The sequence below is a fragment of the Macrobrachium nipponense genome, chromosome 42 (assembly GCF_015104395.2).
Source record: "Macrobrachium nipponense isolate FS-2020 chromosome 42, ASM1510439v2, whole genome shotgun sequence".
NCBI lineage: Eukaryota > Metazoa > Arthropoda > Malacostraca > Decapoda > Palaemonidae > Macrobrachium > Macrobrachium nipponense.
Genome location: NC_061103.1, coordinates 34,531,298 through 34,556,169, shown reverse-complemented (window position 1 = coordinate 34,556,169; position 24,872 = coordinate 34,531,298). Strand labels below are relative to the sequence as shown.

The 24,872-nt window shown below is 46.3% G+C and overlaps 1 protein-coding gene across 1 annotated transcript in view; it reads left to right on the top strand.

The window, feature by feature from the left end:
• LOC135213082 (E3 ubiquitin-protein ligase rnf168-like) overlaps positions 1 to 24,872 on the top strand; it is an 84,707-nt gene that overhangs the window by 44,375 nt on the left and 15,460 nt on the right. Inside the window, exons 4-6 of the mRNA XM_064246953.1 lie at positions 20,086 to 20,172; positions 20,440 to 20,538; positions 21,360 to 21,443. Coding sequence (XP_064103023.1) covers positions 20,086 to 20,172; positions 20,440 to 20,538; positions 21,360 to 21,443 — 270 coding nt within the window. The remainder of the gene's footprint in view (positions 1 to 20,085; positions 20,173 to 20,439; positions 20,539 to 21,359; positions 21,444 to 24,872) is intronic.

The window sequence follows — 24,872 nt, the reverse complement described above, 5'->3', positions numbered from 1 at the left end:
GTCTTATTGCTGTTTTTGAGGGGGAATTTAAACCGACAGCTCCGTTATCCCCTTATCACAGTTTTCCAAGACTAGGACTCCAAAGAAGTCCTCTTTCCTGAAAATGACGATGTCAATTTCGGCGAAAGAAGGCCCTTCAACGGGTGAATGACTGGATGAAGGAGAAGAAAGAAGCGGGAAAATACTCTTTTGTTTTTCCTCCAGCTAAGTTGGCTTCTAAATCAGGAGTATGGTACGCTACTGGAGAAAGTCTAGGCCTGGGAGTACCTGCCTCCTCCCAGGGGGACTTCTCCAGTTATAGTAGACAGCTCACGCAGACAGGCGTTACAGTCGGCCAAGGTCTGGTGGACGTCTTCGGAATTTGAACCATCTATTTAAAGGGATATTTAGGACTTTCGAAGTCTTCAATTTCTTGGATTGGTCTTTGGGAGCGCTAGCGAATTCCCTAGGAGAAGAGGATTCGCAGGACTTAGAAACAGCTAAGAGCATTATGTCCTGCATGGATAAGGCTCTTAGAGACGGAACGAATGAGCTGGCTTCGTTATTCACAGCAGGAGTGCTTAAGAAGAGATCGCTGTTGTGTTCGTTCGCCTCTAAAGGAGTTTTCTAACTCTCAGAAATCGGAGTTACTGTTCTCTCCCCTTTCGAAACAGCTGTTTTCCTTCAGAGGTGATTAGGGATATAGCTCTATCCCTTTCGCAAGAAAAGGAAACCACTCAAGATCTTCTGTCGTCTTCAGTTAAGAATTAAGTTCTTACCAACCAAAGTTGGTGAAGAAGACGACCAAAAGGATACTAGACCGTCGCAACCAGCCCTTTCGAGGAACACCTTCGCTCGACCCGCCTTTAGGGTAAGAGAGTTACCCGCGAAAAGAGGAGCCAAGACCCCCTCTAAGAATGAGAACTCAGTCCTCCAGACGACAGTGGGAGCCAGACTTCAAGGTTTTTGGGAAAGTTTGGCGGAAGAAATGAAGGCAGATCCCTGGGCTGTCAACGTAGCTCAGGAAGGATACAAGATTCCTTTCTTGAAAAGACCTCCTCTCGCAACATCTCCGAGAGCCCTCGGTTGGGGCAAATTACAACGATTTAGAGAGAAAGCGGCTCTGTGGGAGCAAGTAGCTTCCATGCTAGAGAAAGGGAGCAATAGAACCTGTTCTGGATCACGAAATCTCCGGGATTTACAACCGTCTGTTCCTGGTTGCAAAGTCCTCGGGAGAGGTGAGGCCAGTGCTGGACGTAAGTCAACTGAATCTTTTCGTAGAAAAGACCAAGTTCACTATGGAGACGAACGATTCAGTACTGGCAGCGGTACGTCCAGGGGGGGTACTGGATGGCGACTCTGGACTTACAAGACGCATACTTTCATATTCCGATTCATCCAGGAAGCAGGAAGTATCTAAGGTTTGTGATTCAGGACAGGGTCTTTCAGTTCAAGGCCCTATGCTTCGGCCTTTGCACAGCCCCTCAAGTGTTCACGAGATGTATCCAATGTGGCGAGATGGGTTACATTTAAGAGGGATCAGAGTGTCTTTGTATCTGGACGACTGGTTGATAAGATCCCAGTCAAGAAGTCAATGTCTGGAGGACGTGAGTCAAACATTGGACTTAGCAAAAGACCTAGGTCTGGTAGTGAATATGGGAAAAAGTCCCATTTGGAGCCCCAACAACAGATAGTTTATTTGGGGATTCAGATATCGGTCAGTGACTTTTCGGGCTTTTCCGTCCCCCGAAAGGCCAAGCCCAATGCAGTCAGAAGGTGCAGGACTTTCTAAAGAAAGACCGATGCTCTGCAAGAGAGTGGATGAGTCTACTGGGCACACTCTCTTCGCTAGAGAGGTTCATTTCTTTCTTTAGGAAGACTGCACATGAGACCTCTTCAGTTTTTCCTGAAGGATTCATGGCCAAGCAAAAATGGCAACCGGATTGCCTTCCAGTTTCTAATTCCTGGCCGAAGTAAAGGAGGAAATTAAAAGTGGTGGCTAACTCCAGCAGGTTAGCAAGAGGGATGTCGCTTCAGCAGAAGAACCCAGACCTCGTCTTGTTTTCCGACGCGTCGGACGCGAGGGTTGGGGAGCGACATTAGGCCCTCAAGAGGTGTCGGGACTTTGGAACAAGGACGAAACAAAGTGGCACATAGAAAACAGGAAGGAACTGTTGGCAATTTTCTTGGCTTTGAAGGCACTTCAGAGAGTTGATTCGAAACAAAGACAGTGCAGGTCAACTCGGACAACAACCACGGCTCTGGCATATATTCGAAAACAAGGGGGAAACTCATTCTTTTTTTTCCCCTTTACAATCTGGCAAAAGAAATTCTGCTTTGGGCAGAAGAGGAAAAGGAAAAGTGATACTCACCAGGTTTATACAAGGAGAGAAGAACGTGAGTGCGGACCTGTTGAGCAGAAGAGAGCAACTTCTCTCGACGGAGTGACGTTGCACATGGAGGTTTGCCAGAGCCTGTGGAAGTTGTGGGGCGTCCGGTAGGTGTGGATCTGTTTTGCGACAGCCAGAAACAAAAGGTTACCAACATATTGCTCTCCGATTCCAGACCAGGAAGCAGTGGCGGTAGATGCATTCCTGATGGATTGGTCAAACTTAGATCTGTACGCTTTTCCTTCCGTTCAAGGTGCTGGGGAAAGTGATGAAGAAGGTCAGGAGAGCAAAGGAACGAGGATGACCTTAATAGCCCCTTTTTGTTTTGGCCGGCCCCAAAGTTGGTTCACAGAGGTACTGGAATGGACAGTAGATACGCCAAGGACTCTTCCTCTAAGAGTAGATTTACTCAGACAAACCCCACTTCGACAGGTTTCACAAGAATACCCCGCGTCTGGGTCTGACTCTGCGTTCAGACTATCGAACGTCTGGTCAGAGCGAGGGGATATTCTAGAGAGGTGGCCAGTGCAGTGGGCTAGAGCCAGAAGAACCTCCACAATCAACGGTGTATCAGTCGAAGTGGGACAATTTCTGGAAGTGGTGTAAGAAACAGGAAAGTCTTCATCCAGTACCTCTGTGACCCAAATCGCAGATTTCCTTCTTTACTTGAGGAAGGATTTACACTTGTCAGTTTCGACAATCAAAGGTTATAAGAGTATGCTAACCTCAGTGTTTAGAACACAGGGATCTAGACATCTCGAATAACTTAGATCTGAGATCTGATTAGGTCGTTTGGGACGAAGAAGAAACAATCAGAAGGCAGGCCACCTGCTTGGAACCTGGATGTGGTCTTGAAGTATTTACTTCTAGCAAATTCGAACCGTTAGAGGAATCCTCTCTGAGAGATCTTGCTAAGAAGACTATCTTTTTAGTAGCATTGGCAACTGCTAAAAGAGTTAGTGAGCTTCAGGCCATAGCGAAGAAGGTGGGATGGAGACACGGCAAGCCAAGCGTGTTCATTCCAAGAAGGTTTCTTGGCCAAGAATGAAGGATCCAGCTAATCCTCCTTGGCCAAGATCCTTTGAAGTTTTGGGTCTAGCTGAATTGGTCGGTAACGAGCAAGAAAGAGTTTCTCTGCCCAGTGGAGAGCGTTGCGATGTTATTATAGAAAGAAACAAGAGTTATCAGAGGGAAGTCTGATGCTCTGTGGTGTCAGTTAAAGACCCCACTAGACCCATGACGAAGAACGCTCTAGCCTTCTTCATGAGAGAGTTAATTAAAGAGGCTCATATGTGTGTGAAGAGCAGAGCTTTGGGATTTTTTGAAAGTGAAGGCGCATGAAGTCAGGGCAGTGGCAACTTCATTAGCTTTTAAAAAGAATTTAGCCCTCAAGGAATTATTGAATCCACATATTGGAGAACTAATTCAATATTTGCGTCTCATTATCTTAGGGACGTTCAGACAACCTTCGATAATTGTCAGACGCTAGGTCCATACGTGTCCTCGGGTACAGTATTGGGCAAAGGAGTTACTACCCCACCATAACCGTTCTTTTAAGCTAGTTGATTGTATTAGGTGATGGTGTTTGTGTTTATTGGTCGTCTTGAGAAAAGGGGGCGGGTACTTTTCTCAGTCGTGTTAGTATTATCTGGTGATGGTGTGTGTGTAGTTTCATGGTAAATGATCTTTGTTCCGACACGGCATACAAACCTTCGGTTCCTTTTACAATAGGAAGGTACTAGCGGCAGCTGGATAGGTCGTAAGCTTTCGAACAAGGGGTTCGGTAGTTAACTGCTTGTCCGACAGGCGCGCTGCCACGTTCGCGCGACTGTAGGTAAACAAATCACTTTTGCTTTCGGCCTGCCTGGCGTTGTGGACGTGTATCATCGCTCTCTGCCCGCTTCATCGTCGTTGCTTTTCGCATGATTGTGTTTTTCTTTTTCTTTTTATCTAGTGAAACTGAATTGTAAGTACAATCATTTCATTGAATTCAATTGTGAATTAAAGGATCTTGGTTTCACCACGCCCTCCCTCCGATTTTTACCCGAGTGCCTTGGGACTGAAGGGCGTAAGTGCGGGAATTCATTTTCCCAGAAATGATCCTCGTATTGTGTATGCTCGGTGCCGAGGGCGGTGAGCGCTCGCTCGAGCGTATATTGGGTTGGAAATGTGTAGATGAAAATCGTAAGTAAGTGCTCTTTTCATTTATATTTTTTTGACCTGTATGCCCGTTGCCGAACGAATGCGCTCGGCACGGAAACTTATTCAGTATGGAAGTGGAATCGCAAGTACAGTATTCTTTTTCATTTTCATATATTATTTTGATTGTAGCAATACTCATTTTGGATCAGTTTCCGAGCTTACCCGGGGAAATTGATCCTTCCCCTTTTTTTATTTTGAATGAAGTGAAATCGCAAGTGCAGTTCTTTTTCATTTTCATTTTTTTATTGAGATTGCATTGTTTACTGGGATCAATGTTTCCGCTATTCCCGGGAATTGATCCTTCCCCTTTTTATTTGTATGAAGTGAAATCGCAAGCGCAGTAGTCTTTTCATTTTCATATATTTTTGATTGCATCAATTCATTATGGATCAAGGTTTCCAGAAACCTTGATCCATAAAGGTAAGGAATGGATCCTTTCACCCTTGCGCTCGGTACCGAGGGCGCAAAATGCCGCTCGATCCGAGCCCTTATTCATTGTGAAGTGAATCGTAATGCAAGATGCATTTTCACATTTTATTCCTTATTAATTGATTGCATCAATATTTGATTTGGTTCAAGTTCCGCTCAGTCAGGGAATTGATCCTTTATGCCACCCTTGCATTCGGGCCGATGGCACGATTGCTCTCGGGCTCTTATATTGTTGTTGGGTACATGGGTACTGTGCGGGGGGTGGGGAACGAGAACCCCCCCCCCCGCTCAGCTCCCACAGATGGCCCTTCCCCTTGGGGGGGGGGGGAGGTTATCGGCGTTCTTCTCCTCGCCCGATCCGTCGAGCGCGGGGGAGGGCGCTCGGTGCCCGATGTACAATTGTATTAGGGTCTTCCACTCGTTTCGGAGAGGGCTCACCCCCCCCGCGGCGAGGGACTTCCCCCCCACTAATCGCTACTACTGTTTATTCCGCAGGTGCTACTGCCACGAGGGTGGGGTGGACTCCTTGGTGAGGTATGGGCGTCCTTCCATTTTTGCATTTGGGCGTGCTAGTGTCCAGGGTTGGGGCTGTCAGGGTGGTTCTATGTCTGGGCCTACTGCGGTCACCCATGGAGTGGTGACCACGCAACCAGGTGACGACGTCCCTCCTCACCTGGTGTACTCGCCTCACGTGGTAACAGTCTTGCCTACAGCCGCTGTGAAGTGCCGTTCGCCGTACCGACCGAGAGGGGGGCGTGCCGCCGCCGCTCGTGGTTTGCCAGCGCTGCAGCGACACACTTCCGCTGCCCTAGAGCTCGCCCCTGGACCTTGCCGCCGGTACCAGGATGTTCGCTGGCTGCTGCTCCACTTCCTGTGTTTCCGGTGCTGCCTGCCGTTACCTGCCGATTTCTGGGCTGACTGTCCAATGCAAGTTAGTTGCTGCGCTGGCTGTCCCTGCCGTTGCTGCGCTGGCTGTCCCTGCCGTTGCTGCGCTGGCTGTCCCTACCGACCTGCTGTGCTGGCTGTGCCTGCTGTTCCTGAGATGCTCATACCTGCTGATGTCGTCCCTGTTCGTGGTGGTACTACCCCAGACGTTTGGTCTGTCTGTACAGGTGCGTCCGGGCCCTGTGGCTTCGGCTACAGCAGCCCCGGCCTCCGCCCTGGATAGCAAGATCTTACGTCTGTCTGAGGAAGCTGACGAAGAAGAGGAGGAAGGGTGTTCGTCGTCGTCGTCTTCATCTTCTTCATCGTCGTCGCTGCCGCCTCTTCCCCTTCGACTTCTAAGGCTTCACAGAAGAGGAGAAGAAGGTTGCCTCCTCCCTCCTAAGAAGTCTCCCTCGGAGCTTCTCGGGACCCGTCTCACCTCGGTGGGACGGGAGGGTTCCTTCCTTCCGCTGGTCCTCCTGCTCCTTCGGGAGCGGGGCCCGTCTCTTCTTCCGCAAGGAAGAAGACTCCTACGGGGACCAGAGGGGTACCGGCTAACACCGGTACTTCCTCGCCTGGTGTCAGTGGTTCTGCCACTGCATCAGGGTCCGTCTCGGCCTCTCTTTCGCGGGAGGGACCGAGTGTACGGTCGCCTACCAGCGACCGTGCAGCCAGGAACCAGACCTCTGAGTCCGATCAGCGTCAGGTTCACGGCACGGGGCGGAAGACTGGTGACAGCCGCTCATAGCGACTCTCAACCAGACCAGCTCTCACTCTGCGCGGCGAACAGCTGGCTACCCGGGGACGTGACGGTCCACGACCGACCACGGGCTGAGGTGGCTGGGAAGAGGTCCTCCCGTTCGCCGGTTGCCAGCCACGGCTGGAACCAGCGACGTGACGTGCCGTGAGGACAAGCACCGGTCTCACTGTGACAGTGAGGGGCCTGCAGGTCGCCTGACCGTCGCTCTCACAGAAAGCGACCGGGTACGGCAACCAGCACCAGACTCTTCTGACACTCGAGATCGGGGCCGCTGTGCTCAGTCCAGCCGTTCTCCCCACAGCGAGACGGTTCGACCAGAGGCCTGCAGCTCGATCGCCACCGGCTGCGGGTTTGACGATCGCCTGCAGCCCTCCAAGCCTGCTGGTTCTTGCCAGCGAGCAAACGAGGGGAGCGTCAGGTCTGCCTCTCCCGTACCTTCAAACCTCCTCGGGTTTACACCGGGAGGAGCGAGGTAATTGAGGAGTGATCGTGAGGGGTGCGCCCCTCATGATCCCACCACAACGCCCTACGTGCCAGGCACGGTTCTTGGACCGGCAGGACACCTTATGCGCAAGTGGATGGGGAAAAGACCGAGAGGGCTGTCGCTGTTCCCCCTTCTTAGGAGGAAGGCGGTTCTCGGAATATGCTCTTGTTCGAAGGGCTTAACGGTCCCACTCTGCGCAAGATGCTGTGACTTCCGAGATCCAGAGGAACTTTGCCGAGGTTACGGCGCTGATTCGTCAGCACAATGACCTCGGGGAATGGATCGCCGCTCCCACCAGCAGAGCCACGTCTCGGCTCGAGTCGTTTTGGGGCCCGAGAGGGAACCCAAATCGACAGGTGGGTCTGCCGCGATCGGAGCTTGCCGACTGTGTTGAACCAGGTAGTCTCTCGTCTCGGCCGGACAAGAAGGCTCTCTCAGTTCTGGACGGTCGAACAAGCTACTTCACCTCCTCTACTGCGACAGAGGCGTTTCTACGTGTCTTCGGACACCGTATTTAAATACCCTTCGTCTCCTGAGGTTTCGACCTCGACGAGGACTGGAATGAGTCGGAGCGGTATCGGCGGGCTCATCCTGTCAGGTTGTCGATCAGCCCCACCCAGACGACGTTCACAGTGGCGGCAGACACTTACCTACAGTATGAGTTCGTAACCCTCCTCGGGAAAACGTTTTCTCCTGGACGATACGTTTTCCCAGGCTCTGAGAGGCCATCGCCGTAAGGCGATGGCTGCTCCTTTCTTCTCCAACTGCTAGATCCGCTGGGAAGGCGAGCCAGTATCCAATTCCTCCCCATTCCCTCTCTCCTTACGGCTACGAGGGAAAGGGGAGGGATCCTACAGAGATTTCTCTGTAAGATCCCACGTTAGGGGCTGCGCTACCGGGGGGACCTTCGGGTCCTACCTGACGTAAGACCCCGGTCATTGAGGAGGGATCCTGCCCCTTTCTCGATTTCTACGGGAATCGAGAGGACCACCAGCCGATATCGTCTGACGAATTCGGTGGGGGGTTTCGCGAGAGTGCTTAGAATTCTACGGAATTTCTAGCGCACTCAGAGTGTTCGAGTTTTTTACGATCTCCAAACACTTAGGCGAGACCACGGTCCAAAGTGAGCGAGAATCCCCGATAATTGTTACACGATAATCGGGAACCTCGCTTATGCTCGAATTCCTGTAATTTCTAGCATTTGGAAGAAGACTGCTGCTGAAAGAAGAGTATCTCACAGTAGGCGCTTAACCTGGAATAGAGAAGAAGGACGGACGGGAACTTCCAGTTTGGCTTGAACTATCCGTCTTCGGTATTCTGTTCACCATTGAAGCTTTCCTTTGGGAAAGACTTCTCTTCACTCTCTTGACTAGAGAACGAAGGCGGTCGATCTCCAATCCTTATTCTCATTCCTCGAGGGGAAAAGATTTTAGGATGGAGGTCGTGGTACAGAACCTACAAATATACTACGTATATTACCCTCGCGACATGATCTTTAACAGTTGAATTGTCCGTGGGGTAGGCGCATACCGTAGTTAACTCTACGGTTTGTGACCGAGACGGAATTGTATCTTAATTGAAACTGCAACTCGGGGTTGCCTGCAACCTCCCAGCAGTTATCAGTTTCGATTTTAGATACTTGGTATTGTCATGACAACACCAAATCAGCTTTTGTATTTACCGAAATCCGTTTCGGTTAAATATAATTGCTCGAGCGTATTCTTTATGCTCAATGGTTCTAGCCGAACGCATTCCTTCGTGGATAATGGATTACCTGGCAACTCAGGATGACGAGTCACGAGAGCTACTGCGTATTGAACTGCCTGATAGCAGCTCAGTATCAGCTAGGTCTCGGAGATGCATGGTCGGTTACGTCTCTCTCTCCCCTGGTTGGATTGACTACCGAACCGTATCTCTGCCCAACAATCATGGACTTAGGTCTCTGATTAACGGGGATTCTCGCAATAATGAAGGACCATCTACTGCTGTGACGCTCGAGTTTCATCGCCTTCGACATTGCGAGAATTTTCAACAGAGATATCTCTTGGACTCTTTCATCTTTCTGTTTACCGCACGGTAACAGAAGTCTGTACTAGTCAACCGCTGCATCGCACTGCGATAATGTCGAGGAAATGATTTTTTGCAGACCATCTGAGGTTTGTCTTCAAAATATCTCGTATTCGTAGGTGTGCAATTTCATTGCTCGCCCCGAATTAACAGATATGTCAGAAGACTCGCCTACTCTCCGACCTGACAAAGCTCTACTTCCAAATGTTCAGCCCATGAGAAGCAGTTCTTCAGGCAGTAGTTCCCTGTCTCATTACTGGAAGCGCTCCGCTTTTATTGCAAACTACGATCCTCACCGGACAGCCAATCAATAGCGGTTAGCGGTTCTCAGTCTTTGTAGCACAGGTTCAGAATCTTGAGAATCCTTCTCTCGGTTCAGCTGTGAAGACGTAGGTTGCATTTTCTGTACACCTTCGTCTTCAACGTCACATAGTTGTTGTTTCTCCTTACCCGAGAATCAACTATACTATGAGATATCTTGCCATCAAGGACCTCGGTCTCTAGAAGGCAATTGACTTTCGCCTGCGGGCACATGCCTTAAGAGAGTCATCACCTTGCCTTCTGGCATCGGTGACGAACAAATTATTTGTTTAGTCTCTTGGCATAACCCTGTTAAGGCGAAGGTCAGTGACTTGCTCGGGTGCTTGGACAACTTGCCTCCTACCGAACCGCAGTCAGTAGGCAGCTGTCAGGACGCGCCCAAGTCTTGTTGGCGAACTTCGGTCTGGACTTAGTTCGGTTGTTCCATAACAATCTTTCTTCGTCCTAACGGCTTGTCACAGTACCCATACCATCGACCACCCACCATTGAGTGTCGGTGTCCTATCCACTACCGAGAACAACAACTTCGCTGCAGACGGATAGACCAGTATGGGTACAGGACATCACCGAAGTCGAGAAGAGGGATAGGTCATACGACAAATTCCCTTCTTTTCCTCTGAGGTAATTGCATGACTTTTCCTGCGAAGTCAAGCATCCAGGGGATGGGGATTCGTGACGCTCGATTTCGTACGCCGAATTCGTAGCGAAGACTCTGAACCCTTCGTTCCTGACGATCGGTTAGAGTCCTTCACAATCCCTCCCTAATGGACTTCACCGCCTTCGATGCGAAGGAGATGCGCTTTGTCCTGTGAAAGCGCGACCGCGCATTTCTGAAGAAACTCGACAATCCCAGGCTGAGTGTTGAAGACTCTTCGTCAGCACCAAGATGACCTAGAAGTACACTCCCTCGAGTTACACAAGAACTTCTCCGTGGCGCAGGTACTGAAGGCAGGGGTCTGGTACAACCAGACCACTGGCACCTCCTCTTACTACCTTTTGGATATTGCCCACAGGTCCTTGGATCGTTTTCCTTAGGACCCGTGGTGGCTGCTCAACACGTCTAGCTAACCCAGACCCTAGCAGGCTGAACAGCATCGAGTCCTGGTGTGACTGTAAGAATAGATAAGTGAATGAGAGAGTGACTGGCTTCTCTTCCTATCTTTTTCTACCCCTCTACCTGTGGGTATAGAGGGATACGGTCATCACCTTGCTGGATAAGGACGATTGACTGCCGGTGAGCTACTCGACAGAGCCCCATCCTATCCCTTTCACTAGGGATGGGAGCGAATATCCACCACTTCCTCCTACAAGGGGGGGGAAGTGGATGACAACAAGAGACAAACCATAACGTTGTTGCCTCTTGCAAATAGGAACTTGTTCTTGTTTGCTGGTACGAAGAGATACGCTTGCCTCTCTCTTAGTACTTGGTCCAGAGGTCTGACCATTGATCCTGCGGTGCACACCCCGATCAATCGGACAGAGGCTTGGATCCCTCCCTCGCTCTTACGACCAGGGAGGCTTCCAAGGTTGGGCGAACACCAGTCTGTTCACAAAAGACTCAGATTCCACCCACCAAGAAGTGAGTCTTCCTATTGTAAAAGGACCGAAGGGTTTGTATGCCGTGTCGGAACAAATGACAATTTGTCCAAAATTGCATTTTTCCTAACTATACAAACCTGAGGTCCTTTTACACATAGCCCCACCTCATGCCACCCCTCCACTCTGCAGTTTTTGCTTGGGCCAAAAGCAAAAGTGATTTGTTTTACTACCAGTCGCAGCGCGAGCAAGCGCCTGTCGGACAAGCAGTTAACTAACGACCGAACCCCTTGTTCGAAAGCTTACGACCTATCCAGCTGCCGCTAGTACCTTCCTATTGTAAAAGGACCTCAGGTTTGTATAGTTAGGAAAAATGCAATTTTGGACAAATTGTCATTTTTATTGTAGTGTCTTACCGAACAATTATAGAGCCGTGATTTCCACGAGCGGCAGGATACTAAATTCAAATTTAGCGCGTCGGCGTCGCCAACATGGTGGTGATGACGTCATCTCCCTACCAACTCGCGGGAGAACCAGGTACAACTGCCCAGGTGAATCCAATTCTTTTCCTGCCGGCGTCCGGTGAACATCGGTGGTCGGTGCGGTTGGATGACTTTGCTTCGCTTTTTTTTCTTGTGGAATTGATCTTCGGAATTGGTGAAGTACTCTTTTTTGGCGTTGTGCTTATTTTGCTTTTTATTTAGGCGTTGCCATGTCGGATTCTAGTCCGTCGGGAGTTAGGTTTTGCATCTCAGGATGTAAAACTAGATTATCCAAGTTAGAATATGATTCTCACACTAAATGTGTTAAGTGTAGGGGACAGGTTTGTTCAGCAGATCGAACATGTAACGAGTGTAGTGATTGGACTGATTCTCAATGGAAGTTTTTTAGTTCATACTCGGAGAAATTAGCTAAAGACAGAATTAGAAAAGCAGCGCTTAGGGAAAGTAGACTTAGCTCCGCTTCGTCTTGCGATGCTTCTGTTCCTTCTGTTTCTCCCTCAAATTGTTATGTCTCCTTTAACTACCCTCCTATTCCTCCTACTAATCCCGCTTCTCCGGCTTCCCGTGTATTTTGTTTTCTTTCCGACACCATTGCCAGTCTGGAATCGAGGTTAGATCATAAATTTTCGGTACTAGCGAATACGGTTTTGCAACTTGGTAATTCAGTTAAGACGTTTTGGAGAAAGCGGTCTTCAGGTAAGAGTGTAGTTGAGGGTGCGTCTGTCTGTCCTGACACGTCTCCTAGACAAAGGTCACTGTCCAGCTCCGCACCGGGGAGAAGACATACCGGAAGTCCAAGGGAGTCGATCGGGATTTGCCCACAGACAGGCGCCTCTCTTGTTGAGCCCTGTTGTTGCCTCAACAGGGCTCGGTTAAGCGTTGGAAAGGTGTTGCGGTCAGACGCCTTTCGAATGATTCAAGCGATTCGTCTCCGGTCGCGCGGCGCTCTTGGCGAGATTCGCCCGTTTCGCGTCCATTAAAGAGGCGTTCAGGCGCCGATTCTTCGCCTCCTCCAGTCAAGCGGTATAAGGAGCCTGAGAGTAGGGTTGCGCCGCGGCCGTTAGCGGCTCGTTCGTCGCCTCAATCTGTGCCTTTTTTTTTCGGCTCCATCTACTAGTAGAGATTGTGGTTTTAGCGCTGTAGCTAGCAGTTCTAAGGGTGTTTCTTTAGGCGCTTTTTCGTCTGTTACGCCTGATGCGCCTGTTTCGCCTCGAATTTCGGCGGCTCCGAGCGAGGCGCAAGTAGTTTTTTCCGCCTCCTGCTGAACATTTAGGCTCTTCCAAGCCTACGTTAACTCGTTTTTGATTCGTCTCTGGCGCCTTTGCGCAAGCAGTTAGAGATGTTAACCAACTGGATGAATGAGTCCAAGGGTGGTTCGAAACCTTCAGATCCGGTTGTAGTTCCGTCTACTTCTTCGGCGGTATCGGAGAATGAAGAAGAAGTAGAGGAGGAGGATTCACATCACCTCTCGTGTTATTCACGTCTCCTTAGATTTCTTCTGGTATCTTATCCAGATTATTTTGATGAGGAGGAAAACTTCAGACCCTCTCCTCCCAAAACTTGTTCTATCTAAAGCGGTTAGACATTCGTTGAAGATACGGAGAAATGGATGTCTATTTGAAAAGAGACTTAGGAAGTCTCTTTTTTGCTTACCCTCCCTCTAAGTTTGCTTCGTTAAAGAGGTATAGGTTTTATATAACTGGGGAAGCTCCTTCTCTGGGAGTTTCTGCCTCCTCCCAGGGAGACTTCTCCAGTTTAATCGACTCCTCTAGAAAGATCTGCTTTCGCCGCAGCGAAAGTTTTCTTTACAGCGCCTGAGTTGGACCACGTTGTAAAGAATCAATTTAAACTTTTGGAAGTCTTTAGCTTCCTTGATTGGACTATTGGCGCTTTAGCGGCCAAGATCGAAGACTGTCCTTCTCTTTCTCAGGAGTTAGCGGAGGATTGGATTGGTGTTCTGTCCTGTGCGGACAAATCCATTAGGGATGGATGTGATGAGTTAGCTTCGCTCATCGCCTTTGGTACCCTTAAGAAAAGGCAACTTGGTGCTCCTTTGCTTCTAAAAGGGTTACGTCCCAACAGAAGTCGCTCTCTTGTTTGCTCCTTTTGTGAAAGATAACCTCTTTCCAGACGATGTAGTGTTGTCAATTTCGTCTGCGCTAGATAAGAAATCTACTTCGGATTTACTGGCACAGTCTACTAAGAGACCTAAAGCTCCTGTGGAGACTGTTCCTTCGGTTTCTCCTCTGGCCCAAGCGCCTTTTCGAGGGAGAAAACCCAAGCGCTTCTTTCGGCCGAAGTCGAATTTGCGACCTCAGTCTAAGGCCATCGGCCAAGGTTAACAAACCTTCCAAATGAAAGCTCGGTTCTTCATGCACCAGTGGGAGCCAGGCTGGCGCTGTTTTGGGAGGAATGGGAAAACAGAGGAGCAGAAGCCTGGGTAGTGCAAGTACTCAAGTTCGGCTATCGTATTCCTCTCGTTTCACCTCCCTCGCTCTCACCTGTGCCAATTCCATTCCAGGCATACTCTCCGGGCTCAGACAAATTTCTGGCGCTAGCCGCAGAAGTGGAAGCGTTGTTTCTCAAAGAAGCGATAGAACAGATAGCAAGGGGATTTTCCTCCAGGCTTTTACAACTCGCCTTTTTGTAGTTCCCAAGTCATCAGGGTGGGCTGAGGCCGGTTTTTGGGAGGTGAGCGCCCTGAACTTGCATGTCCAGAAAACAAAATTTCATATGGAGACCACTCGGTCGGTTCTGGAGTCCATCAGACAGGGGATTGGATGGTCTCTCTGGACATGCAAGACGCTTATTTTCACATTCCGATACATCGCGAAATCTCGGAAGTACCTGAGGTTCATGTTCGAAGGCAAGGTGTTTCAGTTTCGGGCGCTTTGCTTCGGACTAGCGACCGCTCCTCAAGTTTTCACCAGGTTCTATCCCCGATAGAAGCTGGCTGCACATATTAGGAGTAAGAAAATCTCCCTCTATCTGGACGATTGGCTTCTCCGTCGGAATCAGAGAGTCGTGCATGAAGGACCTTGGAAACAACTCTGGATCTTGCCAGAAAGTTAGGAATTCTGGTCAACAAACAGAAGTCCCAGTTGGTTCCATCTCAGAGCATCCTTTATTTGGGGATGATTCTGAATGCTCAAGTTTTTCGGGCTTTTCTGTCCCCCGAAGAGGGTTCAAGGCTGTCTGGAGACAGTTCAGGAGTTCTTGGACAAAAAGGTAAGTTTCTGCCAATCAGTGGATGAGGCTCCTGGGCAAATTGACGTCAGTGGAGAAATTTGTGACGTGGGTAAGACTGCACATGAGACCTCTGCAGTTTTTCCTGAGAGCCTCTTGGTGCAGGAAAGACACAACCAGACTCGATTACCTTTCCTGTCACAGATCAAATAAAAGAGGACCTAAGGTGGTGGCTCTCTCGAGCAAGGTTGGAAGAAGGGTTTAGATTTACGACCCATCCTCCCGAACCTACAGTTCTTTTCCGACGCATCGGACACAGGTTGGGGAGCCCTACTGGGAAATCAACGGACTTCAGGAGCTTGGTCGGAGAAGGAGAAGAAGTTCCACATAAATGTTAAAGGAAACTGTTAGCAATTTTCTTGGGGCTCAGACAGTTTCGGAGCTTAGTAGAAGGTCGAGTAGGTGCAGTGCATTCCGACAACTCCCACGGCTCTCTCGTACGTGCGGAAACAGGGGGGGACTCAGTCTTTCTCTCTGTACGAAGTAGCCAAGGATCTCCTCCTGTGGTCAAACAAAGCGAAGGTTCAGCTAGTCCCGAGATTTGTTCCGGGAAAGATGAACGTCCTGGCGGACGAGTTAAGTCGTCAACAGCAAGTGTTGCCTCTGGAGTGGACTTTGGACAACAAGATTTGTCAGAAACTTTGGCGCCTTTGGGGACGACCGTCAATAGACCGTTTCGCGACATCAAGGAACAACCCGGCTTCCTCTCTTTTGTTCGCCAGTCCCAGATCCTCTAGCTTGGTCGGTGGGGACGCAATGCTGTTGGATTGGTCGGGTCTGGAAGCTTATGCATTCCCTCCGTTCGGTCTAATAAGAGAGGTGCTGAACAAGTTCATGTCGCACAGCAATGTAACGCTAACGTTAATCGCTCCCTTTGGCCAGGAAAGAGTGGTTCCCGGACCTTCTCCAGTTGTTAGTAGACTTCCCCAGACTTCTTCCTCCAGAGAAGTGGCTTCTCAAACAACCTCACTTCAAGAGGTTCCACCAAAACTTGTCCGCTCTAGCTCTGACAGGGTTCAGACTGTCCGGAATCTTGTCAGAGCTAAAGGATTTTCAAGAAGAGCTGCAGAAGCTATCGCTCGTTGTAGGAGAGAGTCTTCTAACAAACTTTATCAAGGGAAGTGGAGAATCTTCAGAGAGTGGTGTAGAAGTGCTAAAGTCTCTACTTCTGCGACCTCTTTAACAGAAATAGCAGATTTTCTTCTATTTCTAGGAAAACTCTAAGAAACTGGCTCCTTCGACGATCAGAGGATATAGAGCCATGCTCTCTTCGGTTTTTCGACATCGAGGTTTGGATATTTCCTCCAATTCAGATCTGTCGGACCTCATTAGGTCTTTCGAAACCACTAAGCTCCCGCAAGATACAGTGGCTTGGAACTTAGATGTGGTGCTTAAGTTCCTCATGGGCCACCGTTTGAGCCTTTGAAGTCGGCTTCACTCAGGAACTTGACTAAGAAGGCACTCTTTCTTATTGCACTAGCTTCTGCTTCAAGCGTGTCAACGAATTGCACGCTATAGACAAAAGAGTCGGTTTCTCTCAAGGCAATGCTGTATTTTCGGTATCTTTGACCTTTCTAGCCAAAAATGAGAAATCCTTCTAATCCTTGGCCGAGGAGTTTTGTGGTAAGGAACGTTATCTGATTTGGTTTGGACATGAGGAGGAAGAAAGGCTCTTATGTCCAGTCAGGGCTATTAAGCCAGTATCTGTTTGCCACTAAGGGTATTAGAGGACAATCTTCTAAGCTCTGGACCTCGGTTCAAAAATCCCCTCTCGTCCTCTTTCTAAGAATGCTATATCGTTCTTTATTAGAGAGCTTATCAGGGAAGCTCACTCGCAGTCCGAGAACGACAATCTTTCCGTTCTGAGAGTTAAAGCTCACGAGGTTAGAGCAGTGGCAACTTCTTTAGCATTCAGAAAGAATTTATCTTTAGCTTCGATTCTTCAGAGCACGTTCTGGAGATCGAATTGCGGTTTTTGCGAGTCATTATCTCAAAGAGATAGGAAAGAAACGGTTTTCGAGAATTGTAAAACGTTAGGTCCGGTGGCGGTTTCTGGCATGGTGTTGGGGGAAACGCACAGGGGTCGTCACCTCTATGCTAACTTTTCACCTTGAATAGGTTGTCGAGTTCAAGGGAAGCTGGGGGTACTGAGTACCTGGGATCTCACCAGTCTGTTAGGTCAGATTTTACAATGGTTGGGTATATATGTTTTAAATCTGGTGTTGGTGACAAATGTTTTGTATGATTGAATTTCTGGTCTTAGCCCAGGGCAAAGGGCAATCTTTGTTGTTACTATCCTCCGTCAGTCAGCCTTGACTCGCTGAACTACGGAAGGATTCCACTCCTGTAAGGCTAACTTTGGTCAAATTCCAATTCCTCTACAATAGTAAGAAGAGCACCGACCAGAGGCAGTAACAGTCTGCTGTAGCTCTCTTACAAGGTAAGGTACAACAGACACCTTGAGTGTTTACTGGTATTGCAATAAATGTAACCATTTAAAAATACTAGTGGGTCCACTGAATCCCACCTTCCCATAAATGTGTAATCAGCTCTATAATTGTTCGGTAAGACACTACAATAAAAATGAAATTTTCATTATTAAAATGAAGTTTTATTGATACTTACCGAACAATTATGATTATACCCACCCTCCTCCCCTTAGGTGGACGGACGGGCAGAAAGAATTGGATTCACCTGGGCAGTTGTACCTGGTTCTCCCGCGAGTGGAGGGAGATGACGTCATCACCACCAGTGTTGGCGACGCCGACGCGCTAAATTTGAATTTAGTATCCTGCCGCTCGTGGAAATCACGGCTCTATAATTGTTCGGTAAGTATACAATAAAAACTTCTTTTATAATAATGAAAATTTCATGTTACTAGCTTGAATGCCGTGGCATAAGAGGGCTGTAAGGATCTGTCAACACATTGGTCACGTCCAGTTGTCAGTTCCAGTCTTAGCTTCTTCAACATACAGGACACTTCCTTGTTGAGAGCTACTAAGGTTTAAGCAGGCTTAGAGGCAGGGACCTATGAAGTCAGCTACCTTAGCAGGTAAGGAACCTAGAGTTTTAATAATATTTTAATAATATTTTTATACTCTAAGAATGTTGCTGTCCTTGACCCACCTCCAAATGTGTCAATCAGCTATATATATACCTGCCAGGTAAGTGTCATACATTAAAATGAAGTTTTTATGATAAAACAAAGTTTAATGTTATACTTTACCTGGCAGGTATATATAATTTAATTCCCACCCGCCTCCCCTCAGGGGACAGGGTTCAGAGAAAATCTGGCCCAATTGTGAACGGTTCCTAGCGCTAGCGCCACGGTAACGGGGTGGTGGTTGCCTGAACTACTAATAGGTTACTAGCGATTGCCGCGAGTTTTGAAAATTTCTGCCAGGTGGAACAGAGAATATAGCTAATATATTATACCTGCCAGGTAAGTATACATTAAACTTTGTTTTATCATAAAAACTTCATTTTTTAATGCACCCAAAGCATTAAAAGTAAGGTATTCTTAGGATTTTTGATGATGTTCCAGCTTATGACGATTTTCGGTTTACACCGCGTCTCAAGAACGGAACCCCCGTCGTAACCCGGGGACTGCCTGTACTTGCACTTTTTTTTTTTTTTTTTTTTTTTTTTTTTTTCTTTTTTTTTTTTTTTTTTTTTTTTTTTTCTTATACTGAACAGCTAAGACTACAGGAAAGCTCAGTAACCTTGACAACTTTTTGCAAAGTCATTGCTGTGCATCAGCCCACAGTTAGGCTGCCCCAACTTGAGAAGCATTTCTCTCAAAACATAATATAAAGAGAGAAACCTGTTTAAGATATGACAGTGTCTATATATCTGAAAGGTTTGTATTTTGGCAAATTTTTCCTGGTGACAGGAAAAATTAAAATATACTTTTATCATATTTTTAGCCGTCTATTGATATTCATTTTCAGAACAAATAAGTCTACTTAAGGGTCCCAATTGTTCTGGATTAAATGAAATTACAACAAACAAAATCTGTCTGTCCATTTCATTGTTCTTTCAATATTCAAATAGATTTTGCAATTGAATCAGAAAAATGATTTAAAAACTGACTATTTCCTTCTTATTTTTATAAAATCTTGAAGGCCAAGGGGCTACTAAGTGTAGAATAAAATTATTAAATATTTTGCCTATGCACTTTTTTGATAACAGAACCAAAGGCCAAACCAATATAAGGAAACAAACACAACAGTTGTAGGATATTTCAAGATTTCTCATTGAAATATTTCTTTCAGCAAACAGTATTGAGAGAGAGAGAGAGAACTATACTTATTGATAATGGAAGAAGGAAAAAGTTAAGGATTTAATATATTGATTTCAATATCTGTAATAGATGTAAATTAGCATTTTATATTGTCACCATTATCATCAGTTGTATGATTCAGCACTTTGTGGATTTAATTTGACCAGCAGTTCATTAGGCCTAGAACTATTCTAGATGTTGATTGAATGGGAATTCATGGTTGCTTTGTTCTAAAGTTTTTCCATTACATTCTGGTCATAGGATCTACAATTAGTATTCAACTGTACTGTAATCTAGTGATTTGGGAGGCCAGTTCAGATGAATGACTTATGATGTGGCTCAAACCTTTATTTGACGGCTTCGTTTTGTATGCTAAGCTGTTTTCAATCTACTGTGGATTTTGTCTGTAGTTTGGTTGCGTTTTTAGTAACGAAGAATTGTCCTGTCAAAACCAGTATTTCCTGAAACTCGCATGAATGAAAGATTTTGCTATATATTTACTTTTTAAAAATCTGTATATGATTTTCATATACGTACACTGTACCAGGTTTTAGTTTATAACTCTTCATAATTTCAAGGCATAGTTAGGGAAAATTTCAGGGAAAATTTCAGGGAAAAATTTCAGTTTCATATACAGGTACCATATTTTTGTTATATATTATTGTTATGAGTTTATATTTCATACATTTACATTACACACAAATGTGCATTTCTGAATTTATGAGAGAAAATTCAAATTTTTGTATTATTTAAATCACGGATGTACGTGTCTGCAGTTAATGCGCCTGTACTTGTTTTTGGTTATTTAGAAAAGTACTTTTTATTACTTTAATGTGCTAGTGTTGGCAGTTTGCAAGTGCCATGTGTAAACATCTGAAAATTTTGTTGAAGAGATTTTCTAATACAATACTACTGTTAAGGCATTTTTTTGGTCTGTTATACGTACTACATTTTGTTTCCAGGAAGAAGAGACGATGAAACTCAGGCAGAGGAGAGCTCAGGAAGAACAATTATGCCAAGAAGATGAAGTTCTTGCTCTGCAAATCAAGGTAAATTTCTTGGAATATGTTTTACATATTAAGATTAACGCCTAGCCCAGAGAAATGTACTACTACATACTTTTTGTTCAGTTTTGTTATCCCTGTTTTGGTTGCTTGTGAGTTTTGTTTTTCAATAGCCTGTAATTGCATTTTTCAAAGTACGCTTTTTTAATTAGGTTGTGAGAGTTTGTGTGCAACTTTTTATGGCATTTTTGTTAGCTTTTTCAGTTTACTGAGGTTTAGTGTTTTTGTTTTTTGTTTTTATTTTTTCATCAGGAAGCTGAAAACCAAGTTTTGGAAAAGAGAATACAAGATATACAGCTGATGTGTGGAAATGATGAAGAATTAGCACGTCAGATTGCACGCCAGATTGAGGTATAAATGAACTAATTTGGGATGGATCTTACCTACTGTTAAGATGGCATATATCTCTGCGCCTGTAAGCGAGGCGGGTTATGCTCTCTTTAACAGTAGGTAAGTATCCAAATAACAGATTATGTTAAGAGATTTTATATTTATTATTGAATAATTCAATTTTTTAGTTCACTGGTAATATACTGCTATGTTGCCATTAATTCTTTATTATAGTATTTATTATTTCATCTAATTGAAAAACTTTGTAATGCTGCATGCAGTTTTTGCATTTCAAGTATTGATTACCAAAAGTGTTTGCTAAAGATTTGACTTATTTCTTTAAACTTATTTAAATTTCATTTTATTTTAAAGTTCTGTATCTAACTCCAAATTTGTTTTACTGCCATTTTTGTACATTTTTGTTAATGTAAGCTATGTATAGTTTTTATTATTAAAGTAATAGCAAAGTCAAGATTCAGAATGATAATGTTGAGTGATTTTAGCACTGTCATGTATTGTAAAGCATTCGAGTTGTCTCTTCTTGTGAATGTTATTCTTTTATGTAATTATGTTATTAGCGATAGAAAGTATGATTATGCATTTTATGTAGGTATGAAATGAGCTAAAAAATTATACATTGATCTCTTTGAGGAGATTAGAGAAATTACTTAGGTGGTTTGCTCAATTGAAATGAAGTGGAGAAAATAAAGGGTGTCATGAAATTGATTAGTTAAAATCTTTGATTTAGACTGCCACATCAAGGCAGAAGACAACTCTTTTATTTAACAAGTTTATTACTTTTCTTTTTGTTGACTTCTAAAGTAGTGTACTGTCTTTTTCAGGAAGAAGAAAAGGCTAAGGCCAAGCCCTCTACAAAACTAGCAGCAAACAAAAACCTGCTAAAAGGCCAATGGACATGTACATTGGTAAGTGCTAGTTAACTACATTCTCTCCTTATTGTTAAAATATCAATCCAAACCATAAAAAAATCATTGTAATAAAGGAGAGGTTGACTCAAGGGACAGTACATACCTTCACTGAAGCTGGGACCAAGATGCATTCATTGCATGCTTATATGGGGATCATTTGTGAGAAAGATTTGGTTGTTACACTTGCAAAAAATTGAGTTTGTTCATATACGAAACAAACCTTCGGTCTTAACATTAGGATTTACTAGCGCCAAGCTGGAAACCGGTAGAATTAAAATTACACTTGTGAGATCCAGGGACTAATGGCATCTATACCAGGTCACGGGGCATGTATACCCAGAATGCCCACGGCTACCTATGACCCACCAGTTATTTTCCTACCGCCTTTAAGATAAGACGTGTTACTGTCTATATGATTTATTTAAAAGCCGGTTTTTCAGTTTGCCCGTTCTTTATCCATTTCATTTTTTCATTCCTATTACCTTTTCTTTCTCCAAGTGTGATCAGTGTGTGGTAAGAGTGTATACGTGGTATGATGGAGAATTTTGCCTCAACATCGGGATCGTCTACCGTTTCGAAGAGGAGACAAAGGAAATGCCCAGGAGTCAGTGGCTTTCCATGTTCTAGGTTCCTAACTTCGGTGTCGACGGATCCTCATCCAACGTGTAGTAGGTGCAGGGAAAACGTATGTACGGTTGCTAATCCGTGTTCTGTTTGTCGCGGTTGGTCGGTGGAACAGTGGAAGAAGTTCTATGGGAAAGCCAATACAAAAGGAAGGTGTGACGCCATCTTTGGATGACCAAACCTTACCGGCTTCTTTTGTATCGGCAATAAACCAGGCTGCTCCATATGTTTCTCCACCTGCTTTTGATTTGTCTCATACCCTTCGGTTTCTCCTAGCTGTTCAGTATCGGAAACGTCAGGAGGGGCCTTGGGTAATCTTATGAATAATATGCACTCTCCTTTGTTCCCAGCAAGTAGAGGGGGAGATCCGCCATCTTTGTTCCAGGCTCCTGCTCCTCAAGCGCATAGGTTAGATGGTACGTGGTCAGCGCTAGGCCTACCAGGCGTACCAACCTTGGATGGTCTGCTTGCGCATTATATGACGTCACGGTTCCAGCAGGGTCCGGCAGCGCTGAATGTTCCTCATCCCCCGGGCTTGCAATTTATGGGAATTAATGCCGCGGCTTCACCATCACACTCAGTGTTTACAGCGATGCAGAACGTGGGAGGTAGTTTGGCAGCAAACGCGTGCGGTTGCCAGCAGCAAAACCTCTCAGTCTCTCCCTACGAGAGGGATGACGTCCATCTAACGCGACGTTACACTCCGATATGGCAGGCGTGATGATCGGCCGTCACAGACCGATTCTCGGCCTATTTCGCTGCACCCAGACGCTAATACGCCTTCTGACCCATCAATGCAAACTGTAATGCAGAAATTACAGGATATAGAGAAGAGAATGAATAAGAGAGACAAAAAGAAAAAGTGTGATTCGCCTTCTTCGTCTTCTTCCTCTAGTTCGGCGTCATCGCTAAGTCCGATAACGTCACGGCGAGCGCCAGTCAAGCGTTGGAGGAGGATTCGGGAGTTCCTGGCGGATCCTCGGGCTAAGAGGAGAAGAATCAATTCTTCCTCATCTTCGGACCAAGACTGTCATTTCCAAGTCAGCAGGAAGGTCGGGAAGTCAGTGGCTATTAAGCACAAGGTTAGCAGACGAAGCCGTTCGCAAGAATCCGAACAAGCAAGAGAGGTGACGGCCGGAGGGCTAGCGGGCCGAGGCGGAGTTGCCAATTCGGATCGCAAAACTATGATACCTCTGGTAAAAATCGACGTTGGCGGCGAAAAGGTGCAGCAGAGGATGGAATGCAGGTCCCCAGTGTTTCGCCCGTAAGGCCGTTCAAAATCACGTACGAAAGGACGATAAGGCTCCTATTAAAAGTAACGAAAAATAGAGAGTTGGCAACCTTGGCGGATACGTTCGTGGAAGGCAGTGTCCGTCTGGATTAGAAGGTCGAGGCCGGGCTCGCCGACGCTCGAAAACGATGCCAATACTAATAGAGACGAACTTATATCTGTCTTAAGGGAGCCTTCATCTTGGAGATCTAGACGAGATTCTCGCTCTAGATCCGTGAGCAGAGAAAGAGTGAGACGTTCTCGTTCCCCTGCTGACTATCCGGGATCGAGCCAACAGCGGCCAGCAAAGATCAAAGAGACCGCGGCCGTAGGGGCAGGCGGCCGTGGAATTCCGGGCCGTCTGTCAGAAGATAGAGGCGAGACAACATCCTTGTGACGGAGAATGGTACACTAGAGCCGGAGGAAGGAAGGAGAAAACCAAGAGTTTCTGGCCTTGTATGCAGAGGTGATTGATTTGATTCGTCAATTCAATAAAACCCTTTCGGAGAGAAGACAGAAACACCGGCCAGTATGCTTCCGCCTGGAATTGACATGGCATTTGGACTAAAGAGGGATGCCAAGGTGTCGTATGAATTGCCTTGTTCGAGTCATGCGGAATCGGTCTGCAACACGTAAACGCAAAGATTGCAGGGAGGGATAATTCTTTAAGATCTAATAGATCATTTAAATTTATTCCCCCTCCAATAATAAAGCAAAGGAAATAAATTATTAACGACACCGAAGGGGTACCCTTTTGCTGTCTAAGACAACAAATGAACCCTAATGTTGTAAGGTTAAGGCCTGGATTAACCTTGGATCAGGTTAAAATGGAGAGGTGCCCTTACGATGACGTACCAAGAGGCTGCTACGTTAGAAGCAACAGCTTCTGTCTTTCAGGCTGCTTCTTGGTTAGACCTTTGGTCAACAGCAGTGGCGAAGATTGCATCCTCGGAAGCAACAAGAAAAGTAGTGGATGAACCATTGTTCATTAGATTACTACAGTCAGGTTCCAAGGCGATTGCGTACCTGACAAACGTAAGTGCCAATGTTTGGGCAAATATCCTGCTAATTGAGGAGAGATGCAGCGTTGGCTAGACTAAGCCGCAATGTGGATTTGGATTCCCTGTTAGCAATGAGGAATGGGGATATCTTGGAATCGCAACTGCTGTTGCCAGAGGTCATACTGGAAGAGGCGATAGATAGAAGAAGGATGGACACTAACGATAGGTTGGTGCAACAGGCAGTTAGGAAAACGTCTAACAGCCAAACTACTCCTTTGGAGGGAAGACAACAGTAGATGTCTCGAAAGAAGACAGTGAGACATAGCATCCCTAATAGAGTCACAAAAACCCTCTTCCCCAAAGAGGCTAACTATTGGCCCTTTCACAATAGAAACAAACAGAGGAAGGGGCAATAGGGGAAGAGGGAGAGGCTCAAGAAGATAGGATGGGCGCCTCCCATCACTCGGCCACACCAGTGGGGGGTTGCCTGGCAAATCACTGGAAGGTGTGGCAGGAACTAGGGGCAGAGCA